This window comes from Lepidothrix coronata, unplaced genomic scaffold, assembly GCF_001604755.1.
Source record: "Lepidothrix coronata isolate B3197 unplaced genomic scaffold, Lepidothrix_coronata-1.0 Scaffold33, whole genome shotgun sequence".
Classification (NCBI taxonomy): Eukaryota; Metazoa; Chordata; class Aves; order Passeriformes; family Pipridae; genus Lepidothrix; species Lepidothrix coronata.
Genome location: NW_016690213.1, coordinates 1,714,007 through 1,738,606, shown reverse-complemented (window position 1 = coordinate 1,738,606; position 24,600 = coordinate 1,714,007). Strand labels below are relative to the sequence as shown.

Genomic DNA, 24,600 nt, shown 5'->3' with positions numbered 1-24,600 from the left:
GGCATCTTTGCACCATTTGTTGTTATAGCACAAACATCTATTTTCCTGTCCTTAAAGAAAAAAACCCAAACACTTCCTGAATAGTGTTCATATACTTTGCTGTTGGTATTTTGCTAACATCTGTATTCTGCAATCCTGGTGAATGAAAAACAGTGAATAAGTACTGTGTGCTGAGTCCTAGATGTCTGTGTTTATGGATGCATTATTTACATATTACCAAAACTAATGGCCCCACTGAATATTGCAGTAATAGATGTCTGTGTTTGAAAGTAAAAGTACTCCGTAATATCTTGCCTAGAGACATAGTATATGCTTTACTTATTTGCTTATAGGAGTTCTTTTTTCTAGCACACTACACTGAAGGCCATGACTTTGCATCTGAATCTAAACCAGGTTTTTGGCTGTGAGTTCTCGTTTCAAACAGGTGCAATGGGATAGTTTTGTGTCAGGAACACTTGGCTCTTGTGTCCATTTTTCAGTTGTCTGCCTGGTAAAAAATGTTCATCTAAACTGCTGGTGCTTAATTCATCCTGTGTGCTGGGGTGGCTCCTTAGGCCATCTTGTGTGTCTGCTCCCTAAACCCTTGTTTTGAGACAGAAATCCTGTATGGTGAGGCCAGTGCTCTGGCCTGTGTAACTATCTTCTGGACAAAGAAACAGGAAAAGCCATTGGAGTCTCCCTGACCTTGCATTCCCAGATACTGTGGGTGCTCCAGAAGAATTTTACAGGATTCATAAGTGGTTTAGGAATTTTTCTACAGGCATGTATTGTATGACTTGATTATGTTTTTTAGTATAAGGATCTCAATCCATGAGTTACTTGTAACATTTCTCCTCTAAAACCTCTCAGTGTGTTCTAAAGAAGGTAGCTTCCAAGCAATTACTTCATTAACCTGCATTAGTTTAACTCAGTGTTCTTACCAATCACTTCTACTATTAACTCTATACATAATTGAAGTTGAAATTTGCATAGTCTTTCAGTTCCTTTACAGCTGTTTCTATTAAACTGTATGGGAAGTCCTCCAATGACCAATTCTCCTTTGGGCATCTCTGCACCCTGTCCTTGTTTGCCCAGTAACTTGCACAAAAAGGGAAGTTCAATCACTATAATGCAGCAACCACTGTGAGAAAAGGTGAAGAAACTGATAACATGATCTTTGCCTGCTTCCTAGATCATTACACTGATTATACTGAATTCAAACTCAGATTGCTCAGACTTGGCCCTTGACCCTTTTCACGGTATATATCTTTCTCAGAGTTTTCTGGAAAACTGCCAGTGTATACTATAAATGGAGATTCCTATTCAGTACCTTGCTCTGGGTTTAGGAACTGTAGGTTCAGCATCCTACTTTTTGATTTGCTTACATAAAACAAATATCTGAAATTCTTAATGTTGGAATAGGTATGCCATTTTCACTTGGACACTTACATAAAATTACAGTTACATAAAGTTTTGCCCCAGTCATATTTTTCTGGTACAATACCAAAATTTTCTAACATATTATTTGCAGTGTGTACATCTAATGAATAGAATTGAAAGAAATTAAATGTAGTAAGTTTGGATTGTGGAAAAAAACCCAAACATTGCACCGTGTTTACCTAATAGAGAATTTCAGATAGCCAAATATTACTGTTTTATGCCTCTTTGCTGTCAATCTCAAATTTTGCCTGAGATTTTTCACAGGTTTTGAGGCTCTTTGCCTAGAAAATGAAAACTGCTTAGGAAAACTACTGAAAATTACATGTTTGTATTATTGCACCTGAACTGACTTTCCTCTTGCAATGTTGTTTCTGTGGCTTGTGTTCTACTGGTCATTGCCCTCTCTGCGTCTTAAATTTTGATTCTTCAGTGTAATCTTTTCTATTCAATGCCCTTAAGTGTTTGAAATTTTGAGGGCAATGGGTAAATTTATTTTGTCTATTTTGAAAAGCATCTATTCATGTTATCTCTGCCTTTCTCTTTTTGTCATTCTCAGTCAGATGTTTTTTTTTATAACCTTAACAGTTTCTGCCACTCTTAACTTTTAGTTTTGTCCATTCAGCTTGCCTCCTTAGTGCTGCAGTGACCTTATCTGGGCACTGTCTCAGGATAGTTCTTGATGATAAAGTGATAAAAAACCAATAGCAGCGAGGATGACCGTTAATTCCAGCTAATTACAGTATCTGCTCCATGTCAATCAGCCCTACCTGGCATTTTCCCCAGTCTGCTTTCTTACTTTCCAAAAGTCTGTCTTGTTAACTCCTGTGTAGGTAGCTGGAACAGACATGGCACTAATGGACACGTACATGGCATCGTGGCTGACCTGAAAGCATTTCTTATATCCCTGTGTTTCCATGGCATCCTATGGGAAGAGTTCCTGTATCCTGATGATCTGTTCAAGATTTGTCTAAAAATACCTGTGCTGAGCAATGTATACACATCCAATGCATATGGAAACACTGAAAATGTAAACTTGTATGTTCATGCAGGTTGTTACTTAGTGCAGTGGCTTGTTGCAGGGTTGGATAATGGGGGCAAACTCTGCTCATTTTGGCAACAGAAGGTGATGCACGTTTCCTTGCCTCCAGGGTGTTTTAGATGCAGTTACAAGTTATAAACAATTGGCTTTACCCCTGGAAGGGTGACTTTGAGGATGGTTCTTATTATCCCTGCAGTGGATTGATTTAGGTTGTTTACAACCTCCTTGTCATCTTTGTTTTTTTCTCTGTTGACATATTACATTTGTAGGCTGTCATTATGCAATGTCTCATATCTATAGATGGCATCCCTATTTTCATACATAGTTACAGAAGTATAATGGGAAATATAATAAGCAATTTCCTCCCTTGGTGCCATCAAGTACTATCTCATACAACTCAAGTGTCAGGGGAGGACAGGACAGGATTTGGAACTGGATTCTAGGGCAACACTGCTTGATTTTGTATAGTGGTTTGTATTTTGTCACTGATGGCTTTTTATGCCCTGCAGATAGTCTCAAAAGTTTCTAGTTTAGCTATCTTCAGCAGCACAATGTAGTGTGTCCTTGAAACCTATTGTTACATTCAGAGAGTGCTCTGTCTTTTATAACTTTTGTGGCTGAGAATCTTTTGTTCCTAGATAGAGTGCCACGGTGTGATGATGTACATGGAATGGTCCAGCTGTCACTGAAGACTGAATTCTTTTCACTGCTGTGGGCTACTAGCAGTCTGTATACTTCTGCCCTACTAAGTACTAATCAAGTTCAAATTTTGGGCCCCGTGGGGCTCAGAGACACAAAAAAATTCATTGTGAAGATGCAGAAGGCCAACCAGGGTCAGTAATCCTAATCCTCAAAGGTAATGAATTTTTCTAGCTGCAGGTTGAAGATGAAATTTTCAGGAGTTTATTTCATCTGATGATATAGCCCATGGTTTTGTAGTGAGCACCTAAGGGCCATGGTATCATCTCTTAGTCCATAGGCAGAGCAGGGTTCCAAACTTTGTTTAGTTCATTTCCAAATGCACTTTGAAAAATGTATGCATAGTCTCCCTCCGTGCTGTACTGCTATGCTATGTTGCACACACATTTTTCCCTCTCTGACAAATGAATAAACCAGAGAGTATGGTGGATTTGGTGGCATTTCTCTCTCTCTCTCTCTCTATATATATATATACACACAGACACAAATACAATACTAGAAGGCATTCAGATACTGTAGTAGTGGGGCTAGGATAAGCATTTTTGTAGAACAAGCAAGAATTTTGACAAGCACAGACTGTTTTAAATGAAATATAGAACACTTACCAATGCCTGAAACTTACTTTGGAACAAACAGAAATCTTTTGAATATTGTTTTGAATGGTATCCTGGATCACACATGACATGCAGAGAATAAACTATGTTAAGATGACATTCAGTATAACTTTCTGGTCTGACAGAACAAAATCTGCATTTTAACTATGACAGTTACAACAAATCTTGTTTACTTTGGTATCTGACTTAATATGGTTTTCCATGTATCTATTTCATGTACCAATGTATGAGAAGCTTTACTGAACCCTACTTAGAGAATGTGAACCAGCTGAACCCTGTTAGATTAGATTGCATGTTTTAAAGGTATTTTTCTATGCATTTTAAGTCTGATTGCAACATGTAATTTATCTGCTTTGAGAGTTTAACTTTCCCTTCCCAAGTACACAGAAGAAAATAACATCTCTTTGGAAAAGTTGAGAAACATATTAAAAATAACCTTTAGCATCAGACATATCAGTGCAGAATTCCTACATAAGCTGAAGGGTCTAGAGAATAAAGAACTACTAGCTATGTTCTTCTTATATGTTCTTTCATCCATGGAGAGATACATATTCATACATTGATAATAATGACACTTTGACTTAAATCACTTTCTAATTTCCAGGTGCTGCACAGATTTTAATTAGTGTCTCACCTTGCTTCCAGTCAGCTCATTCTCACTGAGTCAGAACACCTTGTTCTTCGATATGCAATGTTTCAGCATAATCAACTTTCAGCTTGCAAACAGTCTAAAAAGCTGTCTTTTCTACTGTACAAGCAGTTCTTAAGTTATACATGGCAAGGTCAGTTGCATTTGAATAATTATGATATAATTTGAAAACATAATTACCATCTGGGCAGTAAAACCATTTCCATCATTATCGGTCAAATGGCAAATTTCTAAGATACACTTAATTTCTGTCTCTCTTTCCTTCTTCACTCTGCTTTAATTTTCATAAATTGAGTCTTGTATTTTAGTTGCATAGGAAGAAAATGATGTTGAAAAGGAACAAAAAAGCATAGTGGGTTACTTCATTCTGCATTTCATTTCTACATTGAATTCTTTTCATGATCTTTTCTCCATTCCTGCAAACCTGCTGATGAGAACAAGAAGTAGGGTGCTTGCAAATGATGCCAGCACAGTTAGACAGATCCTTTTCTGTGTTTGCTTTGAAGCATATGAGTTCAATCACTTAGCTATTAGATGAAGCTGATGCAGTGCAGTAGGGATGAAAACTCTGGGTCTATATAAAATGGTTTGGGGACTTTGTTTAGTCATGTTATATCTGCTGTTAATGTCAGAATTACCATAACTTAAGAAAGCCTAGAATTTGAAGGTGAACATGTCAGGCAATTATTTTCTTATTACAATAAGGAAATGGTCATGACCAACATCTTGGTCACGTTTGACAACTTGAATATCTTGCATATTTGATCATGCCTTGCTAGGAGCAAACACAAATGAGAGATACAGCTTCGTGCTCACCTCTGAACTAGTCAAGTGCTGTCAGTATAACATTCTCTTCTTTCCTTTTCTCTTTCACATGTACATGCAGAAATTCCCATGGGGTTAGCAGAATGATCTGTGGGGGGGTGTAGGCCTTGCTGTGCTCCTTAGAGCTCTAATAAGCCCAGTACAGCGTTACCTGGTGGCAAGCTACTAAGTCCTTCTCAGAAATGAAACCAAGGTAGCATTGTAAAATATGCCTAGGGCTTACAGGTTTCCTGCCAAATCATGAGACATGGAGAACGCTGAGTCAGGGACACTGGATATTGTCTTGAGGATGGTAGAACTGCACTGTGCAAGTCATGATGCTATCCTAATTTGTCCTTTTCCAGATGCAGGGGTGGAGTAGTTGAATACTTTGCACCAAGTGCTGGATCAGTTTCTGTGCATTAGATTTAGTGACTGGTAGTCCTAAGTGGGTTTGGTTTTTGAGAGAGTGCTCCAGTCATGGTAAATAAGAGACAAATTTGCAGCAGTGCAGCAGGGAATATGTTGGAAAAAAATACTATGTGCAGTCCAGGAGCCTGTGAGAAGCAGAAAAAAGTGGTTTCAGTTACTACTTGTTTGAAAAGAGGGTGAATACATAAATGGAAAGCCCCTTGGATCACTTTAAAAGGTTCGGGTTCTAAATATTATGTAAGTACAGCATGTATATGCTGTCCAATTAAACAAGACAGGTTTGTGCCTAACATGGGATGAGTAAAACTTAGATACACCATTGGTACGTAATCACATCACTCGTCTTGCTCAGTCACATAATACACAGAGCCAGTAACAGCAGAACAGCGTTTATACTTATAATGATTTTGTCTGAAATGGCAGAATGTTAAATCTAAATAGCATTATCAACTAGAAAATTTTGAAACATGGACAGGACAGGCTTGTCTCACATGTCAAGCACACTGTACGGGCTGCTATGTGATTTTGGATAATATCTGTGACCAGTCTTCTGCAGTGTGACATGGCTGTGTGGTATTGTTGACCCTTGTGGGATTATGTACAGAGAAGATAAAATACATGGATTCAGCAAAAGGTTCTTTGCTGCTTCATTTCTTGCTATAAGGAATGTGGAAAGAGAATGCTTTCCTAATTACTGAATCTCAATGACTAGACTAGAAGTGATACTGAAATAATGCTAAAACAGGACTGAAGTGAATCAGTTGCTGTTAATAGATTACACAGTAAACAGGTGATGCAGTTCAGTTCTTCATCTTGTTTTCACTCAGTGCAAAAAACCTCAAGAGGCAGGAGTCAAGCCTGCATGATGTAAGACTTCTCTGCCTCTTTTTCCAGCAGACTAACATAAAATAAGCAATGTATTTGTGTCATACTACCGACCAGACTCTTCCCTGCAATGGTCTGAGTGGTATTAGAGTTCTTCAAGCACCAGTGGTTGATAGTTTTGTTTTCCTTCAATCTCTCTTTCTTGAATAGCCTGTACTTTGACTTTGCAACAGACAGAAAATATTTGCTACATATTTTGTTCACAAATCAAAGATTAATAATAAACATGTTTTCTTGACCATCTTACCTTTCAAAAATTCTAAGTTAAAGTGGAACAGCATGGTGTTTTTTCTTATTGCTATTTTTCTTTAGAAAGTGGAAAAGTATGGCAAAGGTAACCAAGGGTAGAAGATGGAGAAGAGTGCCCTTGCTATTGATTTAAACTCTACCTGCTCAGCAAAACAAGTCATAGAATGACAGCTAGGCTTCCTTCACACAATGTACTCAGATTTAATATTGAACTCTATTAACAAGGTTAAAAGATGCTGTATGATAATTATGAGCAGATTTTCTTTGTCAGATACAGCTAGCAAAGAAAAATATCTGTCCTGTGCAAAGATCCTGTTGATCACAGGGGTTATCATTGTGAAGAAATGTGTATTACACAACTAGAATTAGGTATAAAACTCAATTTACAGTTTAAATTTTGCCTGCATTCACTTTTGTTCATTCTTTGTGCTTGTCACACCAGTAGCTAAAAATCACCTCCTGTTCTGAATGGCAGCAGCCCTGCCTGAAATCCTCAACCTTCTGCCAGCAGTGGATGCTTTAGAAGTTTTAACATGAACTGTTATAGTTGGTTTTATGCTGTCCCCTATAGCTTTAAAGGGATGTTAGAACTTGCTTAAATGAGTCTGTGATTGGATCCTTTGATTTCCAGTCTTTCTCATCATGGCAGGCTGGAGCAGAAAAGCCATTACCTATTGGGATCTCAGGAGTAGCCCCAGCAGCTTGTGCTTTCCAGCTCAGAGGAGAGGTGATAAGGGAGTGAGGGAACAACGGCTGTCCAAGAGGGATTACCTCAGGAGGTTGTGTCATATGCTCAGCTTGTCCCATAAAGGAACAGAAGAAAGTCTGAAATATAGAGGATAGTGTTTGTGTGTTTGTTCTTTAAATAAATTGGAGCTTAACACTGATACCTCGCAGCTTAACTGCAATGTTAGTACTGTGCATGTGCTCAGAAGAGGATTTAACTGGCAGGCTTAATGTTAAGGACTGTAGCTTAGTTTGTACTGTATTTTCTTAATGGTTTCTCCACCCTATAGAGATAATTACTTCTCAATCAAAATGCAAGTAAAAATATCAATAGATTGTGGAAGTATAGTAAAAGTTCTCATGCATGAATGATTACAAGATGAAAACTGGACAGCTAGGTCATAATTATGTACAGTTATTCTGCCCAGAGTATGAGATGAGGTATCAGGTTTTTATAGTAAAGAATTTTAATGTAGGAAACATTGTTTTTAACAATGAAATGGGAATTCTTTAATGCATCCTTTAGTGCTCTGGAAATGGAACAAAGTGAAATAACATTCAAAGAGAAAATATAACTGTCAAGTTTGCTCTGCTAAATCCAATCTCCAAACTAACTTAGTGGTGAAAGAATTTATTTTTGTCCCGCAGCTCTGCTAAATGTGTGCTCTGCTTAACAAACCTCACCTCTGCATCTACAAACCTCACAAAACATGCAGGGGTCCAGCCAAAGCATTTGTGTGAATACATACAGAAAAAGAAATATAAACACACAATTATAAATGCTTTTTTCTCTTGAAGTAGCAGTGAGTTGTAACATCATCCCTGTAACTAATAAAGGTCAAGAGATCTTTCTGATTCTTCATTTCTCAAATTTAAAAATATTTGGTTTGGCTAATTTTAGGGGTGGAGCAGAGGATGCTTAGTGTGAAAGGTGCTTAGAAATGAAAATGAGCACAGAATCTAGATCCCTATCCATCTGAAACTGATGAAAAAAATCTTGCTGACAATAAAATAAAATATGGTCTGGCCTTTTCTTTTAGGAGCAAATAAACAGATATTGGCTGTCACTGTACAGGACAGAATGGAGACTGAGGCAATGACAGAATCACCAGATAGTTACAGGAAGAGGATGGACTTGCTGTTGTGGGACTAGTGGGTATTTAGGTGGTAGAAAAAGGTGAGAAGCAAATGAAGATGGCTAGCATCACTAATAGTCAAATGGACAAGCAAGTAAAAATGAGGAAGTATCATTTTATGGCCACTCAACTTCACATTAATTCTCACTGAACATTAGTAAACAGTACTGTAGAGATGGATCATGGTTATCAATCTCTGCAGTGTTAAACAAAACATTTGCAATGTAAACAGAAGAAGTTCCAGGATGTTGTGAATGCACTTGACCCCAGACAATTATATTTGACTTTTTGGTATGCATGAATTCTGTGCATATGGCTCTGCCACTGTATGAGTTCATAACTGAGAACCATGAGGTTTAGGTAAATGGTGGGGGGGAATGGGAGCATACTCCTTAACCTGGTTGAGCATTTCTAGTCTACTTCAGGGCCAAGAGTTAAATCACTGACGAGGATGCATCTAATTCAGGTACCTTTTCATTGCCTCTTGGCTCGTGGTCTCAGCCAGGAGCTGATGGATGCTCTACCCCTACATCCTTCCTTCTGAAGTAGTTTCCCTGCCCGTGGAAAGGAAAGATGGTCTTGGAGGCAGGGTTGGCCTCAGCATGGAGGCAGAAAGCACTGAATAATGTTACTTGGTTTGCAGTTCTCCAAGTTGAGTGATACCCGTGTGAGCAGGGACTTGTGACAGGAAGAGGCTGTTTTCCAGTGAAGGGCTGGTCTCTGCAAGACGGTGGAAAATGAACAACTGAGAGCACCAGTTGCCTGCTGCCTCCCAGTTGAGGAGGTTTGTTTACTATGTGGTTGTGTTTACTATGATGGGACATTGTATGTTTGTGCATGATCTTTCATTTTTGGCATCTTCACTGCCATCATGGCAAAACTGCAGTAGGATAGATGGATTTTGTACTGTCTGATACTCTCCCACGGTACTTGCACCCTGTTGCTGAGGGGTATGAGTTAATGAATATTGAAACAGTTTAAATGCTTTGTTCAATATTTGGTGAATAATTCAAGCAGTTTTAAAGCTAAACCACAGCTATCTTACCATGATGTTCTTAGATTGCTGTCTGACAGATTCATTTCTTCTTGAGATTTGTTTGGGAAAACATGCCAGTTTAGTGTTGCTAGTTCTATTTAACTGTTTGAAGCTACCTGATATTTCTTAGTTGGTTAGCCCTGAGTCCTCAGGATATTGTGAGAGCAAGCTGATATTTCATAGTGTGTTCCCAAGTACCACCAGGAATTTGTTGGCCAGTTCCCAAGCTGGATGAAGTTTTTTTATTTCTGCTTGATTACCCCTACTTTTGAAGAAAGAAAAGGAGTTTGTTTGCTTTTTACAGTCTGTTGAAATCTCAAGAAGCAGAAAACAGGAAAAACAATCACTGGTGACCCAATGTGTAAACCAGATGCTTCATTGAATACCTTTCAGAGAATTTCATGAAGGTACACTGACTAGAATGCTGACAGCCTTAATGGTCTTTAACCTGTTTTCTGTCTTTTCTGGCTTCCATTTGTACTTACCAGTTAAAACTAGTTTTCTTGATTCATCCTCTTGGGGCTTTTCATGAAGATCACTGCAAAGTCATTATTTTATCAATCATTATTTGTTCTCTCTTTCTAACAAAAAGATTACCCTTAGACAACTGGATAGACATACAGCTCAGTGTTGTAGCAGGATAAGAAAATTTATGGTACACTTTCTACTTAACCTTCCATGATACCCTAACAGATTATTTTTCCCTGGCAGACATTTACTGTTCATTTTTCCTTGAGCATACACCTTCCCCCCCCCCTCCCCGGCATATATATTTAAATTTCTGGCTGTAGCTTACAGCATTTCTTTCTCAAGTTTTCCTTTGCATTGGAATACTTTGTTGCTGTATGTTTAAAACTAATTTGTTTGTTTAGTTCTGGTCCCCTGTTGCTGACTTCACAGGAATTGACATTTTTCACTTAAGTTTTTATCTGTATAGTACCATGTTCCCAACTGGTGTTAGAAGAGCATGTCTTCTTTCTTTACAAATGAGAAAAAAGGAGATCATCGTTATTTAAGGATGCCACTTCAAGAGAAGTAAATATTTGCCTTTACTCTGCTTAATTAAATTTATATCCATTCTCACTTTTATAACAATTAAACAATGTTGATTTGGGCTGATAAATGTGGATTATACACTACATAAGAGGAGATTTAATTCTGCTGGTGTTTGAAGGGTTTTTGACACAGGAGAGTGTATAGAAGTTCTTTATGGTGGAAGGTACTGTATAATTTTTAGTTATCCCAGCTTTGCCTAGACATCTCAATGCCTTGGCTGTACTTTATAAATACTCTTTTCCCAGAACTGCAGACAGTATTTTCTAAGAAATGTGAGCTCAAGAGAGATGACTGAATTACTCAGTTTGGAATAATGTCAAAAGTCTAACTCTCCAAACTTTATGCACATGCAATTTGGAGGAATATGCATTCCTTAAGCAGATACACTGATATTAATCAAGTTTCCTGCTGTATTGAAGCTATGTCTGTTCTATATTTCTGCTTTCCTTAATTACATGCCTTTACTTTATTTCAGACATGCATTTGAAGTACATTTTATTGATGTTGCTTTATAATCTGAAGATTGTAATGCTTACAGAGTCTTCAGTGACTTTGGAATTTCAGATCTTGAACATTAATCTGGTCTCACAAAAATTTGTATTTCTGATGTACCCATGTGAAAATCTTCTGACATCTTGGTTTCTGCTTGTCTATAGAACTATACAGCCCAGTGAGGCAAAAGTACTGTGTGGTTTGGTGAACTTGCTGTGTGGTCTGTGGATACAGACATGCCCTTTGAGGTGCATGTGTACAAAGGCATATAAAAATGCAAAAGAATCATCCAGCTCTCCATAAAGGAATCTGCAAAGATTAAACAGTCTTTCTGTTACCTAGCAAATTGCAGAGGGCTGTTTAACTTTGTCATTTTGTCTCTAAGCAAAAATGGTTTAATAAGGAAAATAAATAGGTTCTGTTGTAGTGACTGCATTTCATGTGCTCCTTTGTCAGCGGTGTGCTGGAAAAGGTAGCTGTTAAGTGCGTGGTGATGAATGTATTTTAAACATCTGAATTCACACACTCAGATCAATTGGCATTTTTTTCTCATGTACCTGGCATACTAAGATTAGCAGAATGGCTAAATGACTTGTGCTTACACCTATGGAACTTAAAGCAGCTTTCTAAGAGGGGGGAGAAAACGTAGTACTTTATTCTCAGCATGATCAAAGCAACAAATGACACATATTTAACAGTTTTTCAATAACTGAACCACAGACATTTCAGTATGTGCCATCATGTGCAGAGGAAGAATTGGTCTCTGTTGCTTTAGCTGTAGCTGAAAACTACTGTAAAATGTGCTGTTGTGAATGCACACTTATGATGAGGAGAGATGGCAAATTCAGAGCTCTGAATTTCGAGCCGGGCCCTCCAGTGTAAGTCAGGAGAGGTAAAGAAAATGAGTGAAAAAAATTGATTCTTTTATTCATGGTGTTGCTTATGCATTTAGTCTAATCATTATTTAGGACACAGTGAGTAATGCCTTGTGCAGAAAGCAGGACTGCAATCTTTGCATCTCTTTGAGTGATGCCCTAGCCACAGACTTGTTTTTTCTTGCATATTCACTCTTTGAATCTCATTTTGTTTTCTGCCTGGTGGCAGCCTGGTAACAGACAGCTGGAGCACTCCTCTGAGAGGCAAGATATGTTGGTCTCCCTGGCAAAGAGCCTGACCTCTACCATTTTATAAGCAGAGTGACAGTACTATTAATAGATCCCTCCTCTAGCTGTGTTTTCAAAGGAGTATATAGCCTGATTGTTGTGCTGCTGAGCCTAGATGTCAGCAGCGCATGGGAGGTGTATTGTATCAGGAATGAATTGGGCCCCTGAGGGGAGTTAAGTTCAGAACAGCTTCAGGAAGCTCTGCAGGGTCTACACGGGAGGAGCTGGAGTGCCTGCTTCCTGGCTCCATCTGCCAGCTGGGGACACAGCCCCCTCCCACCCAGTAGCTGAGCTGTAGGCACTTAACTCTGGGCTGTTTTGGCAATAACATCTAGGTTTCTGATGTCAGCAAAAGGTTTGGGGCACTGAACTTAACGATTTAACCAGTGTTTTGGCGCTTTGGCCATCTGGAAGCTCTCCCATTTCCATTGCGATCAAAGGTAGCTGACTGGTAGTTTTGCTTTGACTGCAAACAGGTGGTGGTAGGCAGGGTTTCTTTCTTTCCTAGATGCAGCTGGGAGAAAACTAAACACAGCCTTCCATCAGTAATGAAACTTTTTCTATTAAAAGGAAGCATTATGATTTAGATTAAAATTTCATTTGAAATAAATGCATCTCTTTGAAAACATGAGCTTCCTTGGAAAGTGAATTAAAAATGATTTCTTCGATATTCCCCAGTTATCTGCCCTTTGCCATTTTTTGTGGTGAATGTGAGGGAAGAAAAGTACTTTAAACGCTTCTTGGTTTTTTAATACAAAACTTCACAATCTTTTGTGAGAAACATGCTAGCAACTGGATAGTGAGAGAAAACTCAGGTCATATTTGTAAAACTGAGTGTTCTTGCATATGAATATTCTCATTAATGCTTTGTGACCCAAAAGGACTTAATTTCTCATTAAACATTTTTGTGGTAATGTAACAAGTCTTGCCTGCAGCCAACATTAGCTTAAATATTTTAAAGGGTCTGAATTTGTCAAGGTCTCTCTAAACATTGCATTAAGCTGGTGAGGTGAGAGAACCTTACAGAGCTTAAATAGCTTTGCCAACAGCCCAGCAGAATTGTTAGACGATATAAAAAATTGACATTCACAGTAAGAACAAGACTTTCATCTCCTAATGGAAAGTTTGCCAAATGGTATTCCAAATACCTCTGGTTATTTCTTTATTTCAGGTGCAAATATGTGTGGCTCAACCTTCAAAGTCATGTTTATGGGAGATGTTTCTGTGATTTAAAACAGATTTATTCATGTAGGACCCAGTCTTACAAAGACTTACAGGTGTGCTTTATTTATGCACTCTACATAACTCCATCCAAGTCAATGGCAGCTCGAACTGACAAAATAGGAATTGTAAGAACTGCCTCAGAAGTAAGAACTTGCAGAACTGGGCCTGAAATCTTTTTATTATGAAGCAGAGATATAGTTTGAAATCAATAGTCTAAGGCCTTGAAAAGAGGATTAAAAATAAATAAATTAAGGAAGCCCTACCCCAGTTCTACAGGGAATTCCCCTCTAGTTCTCACCCTATGTCATGCTACACTTTTCATTTCAATCAAATTTTTTTTGTAGTGACAGTCGTTGGGATAATTTAGAAGCAAAATGAATGGTACCTTGGCTATTCAGATTTATCCTCAAAATGCTTCAGGGTCACATTCAGCATTGATTTTGCAACTAATAACCCAGAATGTTTTATTGACTTATAATTCTCCAGGCATACTGCTGCCCTGACAAAGCTTTTCATACATGTCCACAAATGAACACCTCCCTGTACAGAAACACAAGAGATTTCTGTTGTCAGGATGTAAGATGGAAGGCTTTATTATTGCTTTTTTAACTTTAGCTGTGTTGCCTATATAACTGCCCAACTCAAAACACTATGACAGTAAAACAGCTAACCCTTGAATGCTTTGAAACTTAAAAGAGGCATTGGAATTTTGAGCATCTAATGTTCCCTGAAATAAAACACAAAGTCTTCACGCATTAAATGTATGTACAAGAAGTTTGCCATTACAAGCAAATTAACATTTTTTTTCACCTGGTTCTGGATAAGACATTGCACGACCAATGGCTAAGGAAAGAGGGGAGGGAATCACAGATGGCATGCATCTTGCTGTGTGACCTTACTTCAGGAAGAAATTCAGGGACATGTTTAAGAAAGCCCTTAAACCCAGTTAAACAGGTGCTTTACTTGCACTTACTTCAAGATTTAAATATATTTACAATCACATGCATGTGGAAGTAAGAGCAGTGTATGGAGGCTTCAAGTAATAACAGCCCTTCTGAGTAATTCTTAACTGGTTATAAATGCTCCTCTTAGAGGTTTTCTGAAGATACCGGAATAAAAACTTTTTAATGTAGAGTCATTAAAAGAAAAGAAACGGTATGTTTTCTGAGGGAATGGTTGTCAGATCTCTTATGATTGTTCTGTAGATTACCACTTCAAGAAAACTAACAAAATGGTTATTGGATTTAAAAGGTATTCTCTGTAAGTAAATGTCACTGTTAAATACCTCAGCTATTATGTTTGTGTTTGCATTACTTTAGGGATTTAGATGGTACCATTTGCATATTTTATCCAATTCTCTAATGTTCACTTTGTGAGTTAAAATCAAGATAAATTGCGTAAATGGAACAGCTTGCTGGCTGTGGATAAGCTGATTTAAACTACTGTATATGGGATGAAAAGTAAGGCGCTTTGTTATTCGGAAGACACATACACAGTATGCTTTGTTTGTGAAAGTGACATGTTTAATAGCGTTTTAGTTTGAAATCAAAGCAGAGTCTATAGAAATATAGTTAAGACTGACATCTTTGCCTTGGGAGGGGAAGGCTAAGAATGTATGTTTAGTTGTGTCAGGGTTGGGGGGGGTGCAAATAATTTTGCTATATAACATCCTCTCAAAATTTCTATTTATGTGCTTCAAACGCACTCCAGATGTTTTGAGGTACTCTTAATTACATGGTGTTCTCTTCCCCCTTCTCTTCTCTTCATCTACTGTGCACAACATTTTCTTCTAACAGCATGATGTGCCTTTCCTTGTTTTCCTTAAAGGAGGTCTAGCCAGCCCAGGAATGGTTGGCAAAGCCTGGCCTGTGGCATTTAGAAGTTCCTTTCTGATAGTCTGCCTAGAAATCTGTTCTTTCACCTTCAAATTTCTCCTTTAAAGTTTTGTAAGAGATTGACTTTTGGTCCCCCAAGTTGATGTTTTATTTTTAAATACTCACCTAGCCTGCATTTTTTGATACTAAGCATCTCCCACAGGTCTAATCTTCCTGTTTGTAATTTTCATGGATCTTAAGCAGGACCATTGTTGCCTGTCCTTCTAAAACAACGTGGAGGGACATGACCAATTACTACCCTCAGATCTACTTATCTTGACATCCTTTTCTCTTTGCAAAATATTTTGTTGCCTCCCTTCACATGTCTGCCTTTGGTTCATTGACCACCAAATAACTGCTGAGTTTTCTTTTCCTGTGAGTACGTGAGTGAAGATAAATTTTTTGTACAATGGCACCACATTTTTCAGCTAAGTCTGCCCTCCTTGCACATCTAGAGTAAATGTGTAATCTGTTTATGAGCTATTAAGAAACTTTGCTACAAGGGTGTTTCTTTGAGATGTGTTAGGCTGCCATGAGGACCCACGGTTACTTTTATGTGCTAGTAGTCCCTGAATTGGGGATTTTGAGCTGCGCCATGGATTTTCTGTGATTAGAAATGAGAATAGTCTTAAAAGCTGCATGAAAGCTTCAAATGATATATTTATGTAATGCTATTCTACATATGGTGCAGCAGGTCAGCATGCTCTACAGCAACTTCTCCCTGGATACACTACAGGGTTCACAGTACAGAGGGACTGAAGGGATAGATTGAAAGTAGACAGTAGTATTGGTAAGAAGGAGAAAAGTTAGGAAGCATGCAGATAAAAAAGACATCAAATTGCAGTAGCCATTGCCCCTTGAACTCTCTCTCCCCCTGCATTCTTCCTTCCCTTCTCACAGATTTCGTTAGCAAACTGCTAACAACTCTCCGAATGTACTGTAAGAGACTCCTTTTCTTCCCTATCCCACCAAGGGAGAGTGAGCAAGGGGCTGTGTAGGGCTCAGTTGCTGGCCAGGGTTAAACCATAACAAATTGTTTTTTACAAAGTGTGTGTTGTGCTGTAAATGATAATACAGAAGTAATATGTTTCTTCCACATCTGGCTTAATAATGTGTTTTACTGATTTATTCTCTGTCGCACTCAAGTGTAAGTGTAATCAAATGAGTACTCTTCCGTGAAAACACACAGGGAAAGTATTGAGAAATTAGATTCTAAACTACCAGGATGCTAAAAAATAAGCAAAATGCATTTTTGTAACAATTTTGGTTATGTCAGAGAGCACAAAGTGTCTGGCATTGAGGCAGGCTCTGCCCCTGGCTGCACACTGAGTTGTCTATTGCTTGTATGCAGACCTGCCAACATAAGCATGTATGGACGAGTACATCACATGGATAGGATGTGCATGGATGAAGAGGTAGCAAAGTTTTTTTTCCTCATTTGTTCTGTAATGTAACAATGATTTTTCACAATATTTTTTCTATGTAAAAAACACAGGAACTTACAGATCTGCTCTTCATGCTGTTTGTTAGAAATGACTCAACATCAATCACTCCTTCATACCCACTTTAAAATTGCCAGTGGGAATGCCCTGATGGGGGGAGGCAAGACCACACCATCTGAGAGTAATTACTGCTCTTGTGACAAGGAATGGCAGCCAGCTGCCTTTCCATTTTCTCATGGCACTAGCAGGGAAGGAAAGGGGCATTGCTTTCTGCTTTGCATTTCTCCTCTGGGAAGGGAGGCAGACTCTCCACTGTACTGGAGGGGAAGGTCAAAGTGTTAGTAAAGATTTTGAGTCGTTTTGGCTTCTGTCCTTCTTCAGACAGGTTTTCACATAGATAGCACAAGTGTATTTTCTGTTGCACATTTGCCATGGGTTTCATTAGGAGCTAGAACTTCACTAACCTTGAACATTCATCAGAATTATGAGTTATTGCCGCTCAATCATCTAGCTGCAGCTGTTAAACACTAAAACTCAGAAAATAGCCTATTTTTCTCTGCACAGTAAACTGAAAATGCTTCAGGCCAACCTAAACTGAGCTGCAATTGGAAATGAACAAGTTGGTGCTGCTGAGCTGTTCCAGGCAATGGCAGTGCCAGTGGAGGCCGCCTGTGCTGACAAGAGGGCTGGAGCATACAAAACAGTCTCACTGCAGGAAAGGGGACTGTGCAGAAATCCAGAGCTACTTCTGCAGTGAAAGCTACCTTTTGTGCCATGGATTTAACCCAGGGCCTTATGAAGTCAGCAGAAGGGTTTCTCTGGGGATTAGAGTCAGGTCTCTGTCACAGGTAGTGTCTGGGTTACTTTTAAGTGCTGTGTTTCAGTAAATGTACGGCAGACAGAGAATGAGCTTTTCTGAGCATGGCAGGGCTGGCAGTGTCCTGTTTTGGGCTCCTCCAGGTGAAGCTCTGTGAAACAAAGCACTGCTGTGCTTGCAGGGCCATAGGGGCACGGAGGTGCTCCTCTCAGGGATGTGGTTTCCCTGCCTCGGAGCAGGGCTGACAGCCCTCCTCCTGCCAGCCTGGAGCAATGGGCCCTGCCTAAAAAAATAAACCAATTAGCCTTTAAAAAGGGCTCTCTCATTTCTATAATCCTTTTTGTAGAAGGAATTCGCTGAAGCAGCGGGATCTGTGGCTCTGCTCTTTTCACCTTCCATGCCACAGTCCTGCAGGGAATTCCCCTGGTTACAGACTGCTAAGATGAACATTTCTGCTATGAGATTAATTGATTGCGATTGCAAGTGTCTGTTATTCTCACATTGTTTAAACGTAGGAAGGGGAGAGAGAAGAAAAACACAACATAAATAGAAACTATTGATCTTATGTTCTATTTATTTTCCTATGTTTAGTGAAAAAGCATGCCCATGCTTGAAAACATTATAAATGTAATCAGATGTTCCCTGTAGCAGGCTGAAGTAAAAATGTGTACTGATGTTATGCTTAAAGAGCATTTAGAGCATTTGACAGTTGTTTTTTTAATGACTTTTCTGCTTACCCTTTAATTATGCTCATCACTTTCTTTTACCCTGTTACTTATTTTCTTATTTCCTAAGATTAGGAAAAAAGCAGTATGTTAATTTCCGTTTTAAATTTTTAAGCTAATATTTATCTCTGAATGTGAAAACTGATAACCAGAGAGAAAAACTTCACGGCAAAAAATTTTCTTTAATTATCTTAGTAAGTAGGAATAGTCTCAAATGAGTACAGTGTGTCATGCTGAAGGAGTGACAGCTGAGGAGAGCTGTCACTGATAGTTCTCATATAGCACACCTCCTCTCTGGTACCCATGAGCTGGATGGTGACTCCATTGCCTGATGGGCTTCTTCAAGGTGTTGACAGAAATATGCAACTTCTTCAAATAAATTCTGGCCAGTGGCCATGCTTTACTCAGAAAATGCCAGGAGTGGATGTAGTTATTTAGGAAGGATGGAAGTGAAATGACCCACAAAAGAGCGTCAGTTTTCAGAATCCCATTGCTTCTGTTCTTTTTATGGAAGGAGCACTGCATTCTGGACACTTAGAAGCATCAAGTAATGACTAATATTCTGACTCTTGGATTCAATTTAAATACAGAATGCATGCAGAATGCTTCATATGGGTTTTGGGACTTTTTTGGTACATGTGCTCTGAAGGTCATTAGGAAGACATGATCCTGAGACTATAATATAAGACCAAAATAGGAAATATTTTCACTTCATATAATGTTTCATGAAAGAAATAAAAAGAAAGAAATCACAAACTTCTAAAAATAAAACATGTTTGCATGTAAGTCTATTTCTGACAAAAGGAAAATGGTCTATGGGTTATGACTATGTATAGTGCTTTAAATTTTTTGTTAAGAGTTCTATCATTTAAATTCACATGGGTAATTTTTGTAGCTGACTTAGAACTATTCCAGTTTAAATAACCTGAGTATTTGCCATTTGTAATTCTGAGAATGTAGTTTATGCTATACATTGCCTAATAGAGAGTTCCCAGGACCACAAAACTGTCTTTTTGCCAAATGTTACTTGCACAGATTTCATGAAGTGGTCTGCAGCTTTGCAGAAACTAGGGCAAGCTCTGTAAGTAGAGCATGTCAGGTAATTATTCAGATTTTTTTTATGCTAGAAATTAACACATTTGTTCTGTGGTGAATGTCTTTCTGAGATTTCTGTGAAATTTCTAACAAAGTTGCTTGTCTGTTGTTTCACCTACAGGTACATTTATGTTCCAATGGGAGGATCTCAGTCCAGTTTGCTTGGAATGCTATTTTCTACAGCCCTCACTTTTGCCTTTGTAAGCTATTGGCACGGAGGACAGAGTTATTTGTGGTACTGGGGCGCACTTAATTGGTTTGGAGTAATTGTGGAAAATGGCATCAAGAGGATACTTTCTATTTCACTTATTCAAGATTTAATTGTAAGTTGAATCTCTCTTTATTTCTGTTCTTGTTTCCTGGCTCAGTGCTCATCTGAAGTTCCTGGTTATTAGTTTGGTTTAACCAAGATTAAAGTCATGGATAACAGATAAAAGAGTTAGCATTCCCTTGCTCACCCTCCAGTATCTGGGGTAATAGCTAGTTCATATAACTGGAATTTTGCAAAGTATCATTAAAGCAAACAGTGGAAATATGCGTGGTCTTAAAAGCTTCCTCTGCAGTCCTGGAGTAAGTAAATGCTTGTCACGTTGTATATGGCTGAACAGAAGCCAGTTTTAACATTTGTATTCTGATTTCACTCAGGATGGCCTTAAAATATTCATCTTCACTAAAATTAGGAGTGTATATTTCTAACCATGTGTTTCCTGGACAAATGAGCATGTAGCAGCTGCTTGCATCTGGGAACAAGCTTACACTGGGAAATGTTATGCCACTAAAGATCCAAGTAAAGAAACTATTATTTTGCCTTGAAGTCCTCTGATATTTTCACTTTACTTATACTTTTGACCTTCATGCTGTCATTTCCAAAGGACAAAATTGACTTTGACGTGCAATCATATGCAAAAAGCACTATTTTAATTTTTAAAAATATTTTAATGACTATTTTTTAATGTCGATGGTCATTTTAATCTGCAGGTTTGCTCTCTACTTAATCCCAAATCTTCTAATAACTGTAAGAATAAATAATTCATATGCCTTGCTTCCTTCCTGTGATAAGGCACAGAATTTCTACTCCTATATAGTGTTGTTGGAGTAGAGAACTCACTCTGCAGCCTGATGGAATCCTGATGCTCAAGTAATGATGCTTGTTCTCCATCCCAGCCATTTCAGTTTTCACTGTTGTAGCATCCCATATGTGGTAGCCGATGCAACTCAGTAATTTAGGAGACAATAACAGCCAGTGCTACCCTATATCACCCAGTTGTCCATCACTGTGATTTCAGTGATAGTCTGGAAGCAGCTTTTTACCTTCCTAGAGAAGGAGTTTATCAGATCCGTTAATCTTCCCTCTAGGGTGTGACTGAGCTTCACCATCTGATCGGCTGCATATGTTTGTCTCTAGACTGGAGGACAACATAGCTTTTTAGGCATCCAGCTGTATGTGGAAATATAATTGTAGGTGCTTTTTATCTGGTGTCACATATAGTAGAAATTTTAAAAGAACTCTTAAGGAATTAAGTGCTTAAATATCACAGAAATTAAAATGGTTATGGCATTATGAAGATGGGGGTTTTATATGTTGGATTAATTTCTAACATGTAGTTCTACTTATAGTTAACTGATGCTGGCATGAGGGGTTTTTTTGCATAAATGAACTCCCTAACAATGAACCAAGTGCATTTTACTCCCTTTCCTCCTCCTCTTTGTTTTCATCCAGTGTTTTTATTGGCCTATCTAGTGTCTTCCATGTCTCCTTTTTTGTTCATTTCTGTTTGGAAACGTAGCTGTTGACCTTCCTTAGAAGACACTTTCACATCTTTCCCTGAAATATTTCTGAAGCCAATATTTTTAATATGAATAGTCTTGGCATCTAAATTAGTGCATTAGACAGATCTTGCTGCATTCAGTAATGGCTGAGTCATGATTTGCCTTGTGCCTTGAAGGTTTCTCTACAATGATGTGAGCTACAGTCTTTGCAAACCGCTCCTTATTGCTCTTTCCTCACTCTTCTAACTAACTCCCATTTTCTTCTGAATGTTGAGACTGGGGAACAGATGAGTAGTTGGATTTTGACATTTCCTTATCAAGGGGTGGAGTGATATGACATTCTCTGAAATGTACCACTTTTGAAAGAAACTGAAAATTTTTTAATGCCCTGTATAAATTTCCCCCATGTAATCTGGCTTTTGGAAACATTCCTATAATCCTGTTTTAGTGAGAGGTGTGCTGCAAGCCTAGTCACTATGGTGTTGAAGACTCCCTTCTGGGGGCTGGGTTTTTCACTTAAATGTCATCTGTTGACAAGCTGAAATCCTTTGCATTCTTGAGCTTCACTCAGTGTTGGCTCTTGAGGCCTATTTTTGAGTCCCCAGAATAGCAGATGAGTTTCTGAAAATATACAAAGCACAGGTATACGCTTTTTTTAACCCATTCTATTTACCAAACCTCCTCATGTATTATTGTTAAATTGAGTTACATAGTTAAGTTGAGCAGGAGGTATTTAATTAATAAAATATAAAAAAATCTAGAAGTGTAAGTTGAATTTTAATTCTCTGTTTTTAAGATGGAATTAATGACAAATAATAACAAAAACGGTATCAAAACTGTCTCCTTCCCCCCCATATTGTCTCAATTTTCTTGCAAAGGGAAGATTTAGAAATCTAAATAAAGCACATTCAAGTCTCATCCTTCATTGAATCTTTGTGTGACTAAATATATATATATATACATATATATATATAAAGACCCTATATTTATGCAGCTTTTATGGTAGTTTCAGTCTCAGCACTTCAAACCTAGTGCAATATGAGGAAATAACACTTTTGTAGCAGTCTGACATGTTTTAAATGTCATCTCAGGCATATTGAGCTAGAATGAACAAAGAAGCATGGGCATTATTTGTGAGAAGTAAAATCGGCATACAAAGAAATATTTACTGAAAACAGTAAATTTCCTGACCCCCAAAAATTGGTTCTGAAACTTTTTAATTTGTACTGGTTTCAAACCAATGTGTGGCTTCCTGATTTCAGCTTTAAAAGAGCTGATTCTCCTTATGTACTTTTCAGCTTACATAGTTCTGAACTTTCATGTTTCAGTAAGTTGTGTTATGAAAAGTTGTCTACATATCTTTTTTTCCCCCTAGAGATTAATTGTTAGTTATCAGTAAATTAGAACTGAATTAATTAATATTGTCTTTTCAGCAAAACATTATGTATAAAACAAAAATAAATGCTATGCATTGTAAACTAGGGCTTATCTGGGAACTTTATATTATAAACGGGAGAAGTTTCATCGTGTTTCTAGCAATTTTTTGGGGTTTGTTTTTGTTTTTAATTTTTCAAGTGATATTTAGACCTGTACTGAGCAAAGTAGTGCTTTGCTTCACTGATTCTGTATTCATTTCTTACAGATGAACAGATACTCCAGTGGTAACTCATTTGAAATCAGTGATAGAATTTGTATTGACTTTTAATAAATAATGTGTCAGATTTCTGAAAGAAAATGCTTATGGCTATCCTTCTTGCAGCGTTTTAATTTTTTTTCCTTAAGGAAAGCGACATATAGATCTATAAAAAAAAAATTAGATCTTGGTACAAAAATAGATTTAGAATTATTTAAACCTTAGAATAGCTGGCAACACCTTTAAATCAATGGATTTTTAAAAAAGAAATATTTGGAAATCATCCAAAAGGAAGATGTAGCAAGGGTGAGTGAAGTTGGCAGATGGATAAAATTAAAGTTTTAATGTAAATTGAAACAGAAACATTTATCTTTTTAGTTCTTTCTTACAGTGAAAACATGTCATTCAGTTTAGTAAGATTTTTTTTTTAATTGAGTTGTAAAGGTCTCTCTTTTACCAATCATACTATGATGAATTTTTAGTTTAAGATCTTATTTCTAGATTTATTTAGTAAGAAGCTAAATATGCCATAAAAAATTCATTTTGAGAAACCAACTAATTTTAAGCAAGGCATGTTTTAAAGTAATTTGTACTATCCTTGTAAGTGTTTTGTTTTTTTTAAAGTATAAAATACTTTGATTTCTACATTATCATTTATGGCTGGAATGAGGTGCACTAATTAATTCTATTTCAGTATGCTGAAATTTCCTACCCAACCCCTCTTTGCAAAAGGGAAAATATTTTGTATGATGTCCATGATTTTGATTAGTGTGATTCCTCTTCTTTCCTCAGAAGAATGAACATACATTTGTCTTTACAGTTAAAATATCTCCATTGTTTTGGATAACAGACATGTGGTACATCTGACAATTGATATCTTTAGCTTTGCAGAGAACAGAATTTTAGATGTCTTTCAGAGTTTAGGTGTGGTGGTGGGGAGGGGCTGTCCATTTTTTTTCCTCTGCCTAATTTTGTTTACCCTGTTGATTCTGCTAGATGCATTAAAATCTCTACAGTTGTTCATAATAGTTATGCATTATATAGTGGTCCTGCAGACAGCTGGTGTGGAGCATGGAAAGGTTCTGACTGGTGAGCCTGACCTCTGGGCTGTGATTCGAAAGGGAATTAACTGATGTAACAGCTCATTGCTGTTGAAGAGGGAAAGGTTTAATTTCTCTTTTCTCCCTTCCTTGCAGTCTTGCCCCTTGCCCCTCCACACACCTTCCTGCTGGAATCTTTGCTGAGCTGACTTAGCTCTTTACCCCAGCAGAAAGCTTTACTTCCTCTGGTTATTTTATTGCTAGATGATTTGACCAATGAAGAGGAATCTGAAAAGCATACAAACCAGTACAATGCAAGAACCAAAAACCAAGGAAAAGAAGTGGAAGAGGAGGAGCTCGACTACTTGGAACCTCCCTCTTGCAAATGTACCTAAACAGTACAGGCTAGTAGATTGAGCCTCTGTGTTTAAAGGCAGTGGGACAAAGAAGCCAATTAGGTTCCGCTGCAGTAATTATTCAGCCCTGTGTTAGGGCCCAAATTCAGCCTAACCAAGCTCAAATTCCTGTGAATTTCACAGCCACTGAGCAAATGTATAACTATTTCCTTTAATGACAGAATT

At 37.9% G+C, this 24,600-nt stretch overlaps 1 protein-coding gene across 2 annotated transcripts in view; it reads left to right on the top strand.

The window, feature by feature from the left end:
- Positions 1-24,600, top strand: part of HHAT (hedgehog acyltransferase) — a 147,119-nt gene that overhangs the window by 52,699 nt on the left and 69,820 nt on the right. For both annotated transcript variants that reach the window (XM_017811609.1, XM_017811608.1), the window contains one exon: positions 19,698-19,899. In XM_017811609.1, the coding sequence (XP_017667098.1) occupies positions 19,698-19,899 (202 nt within the window). The remainder of the gene's footprint in view (positions 1-19,697; positions 19,900-24,600) is intronic.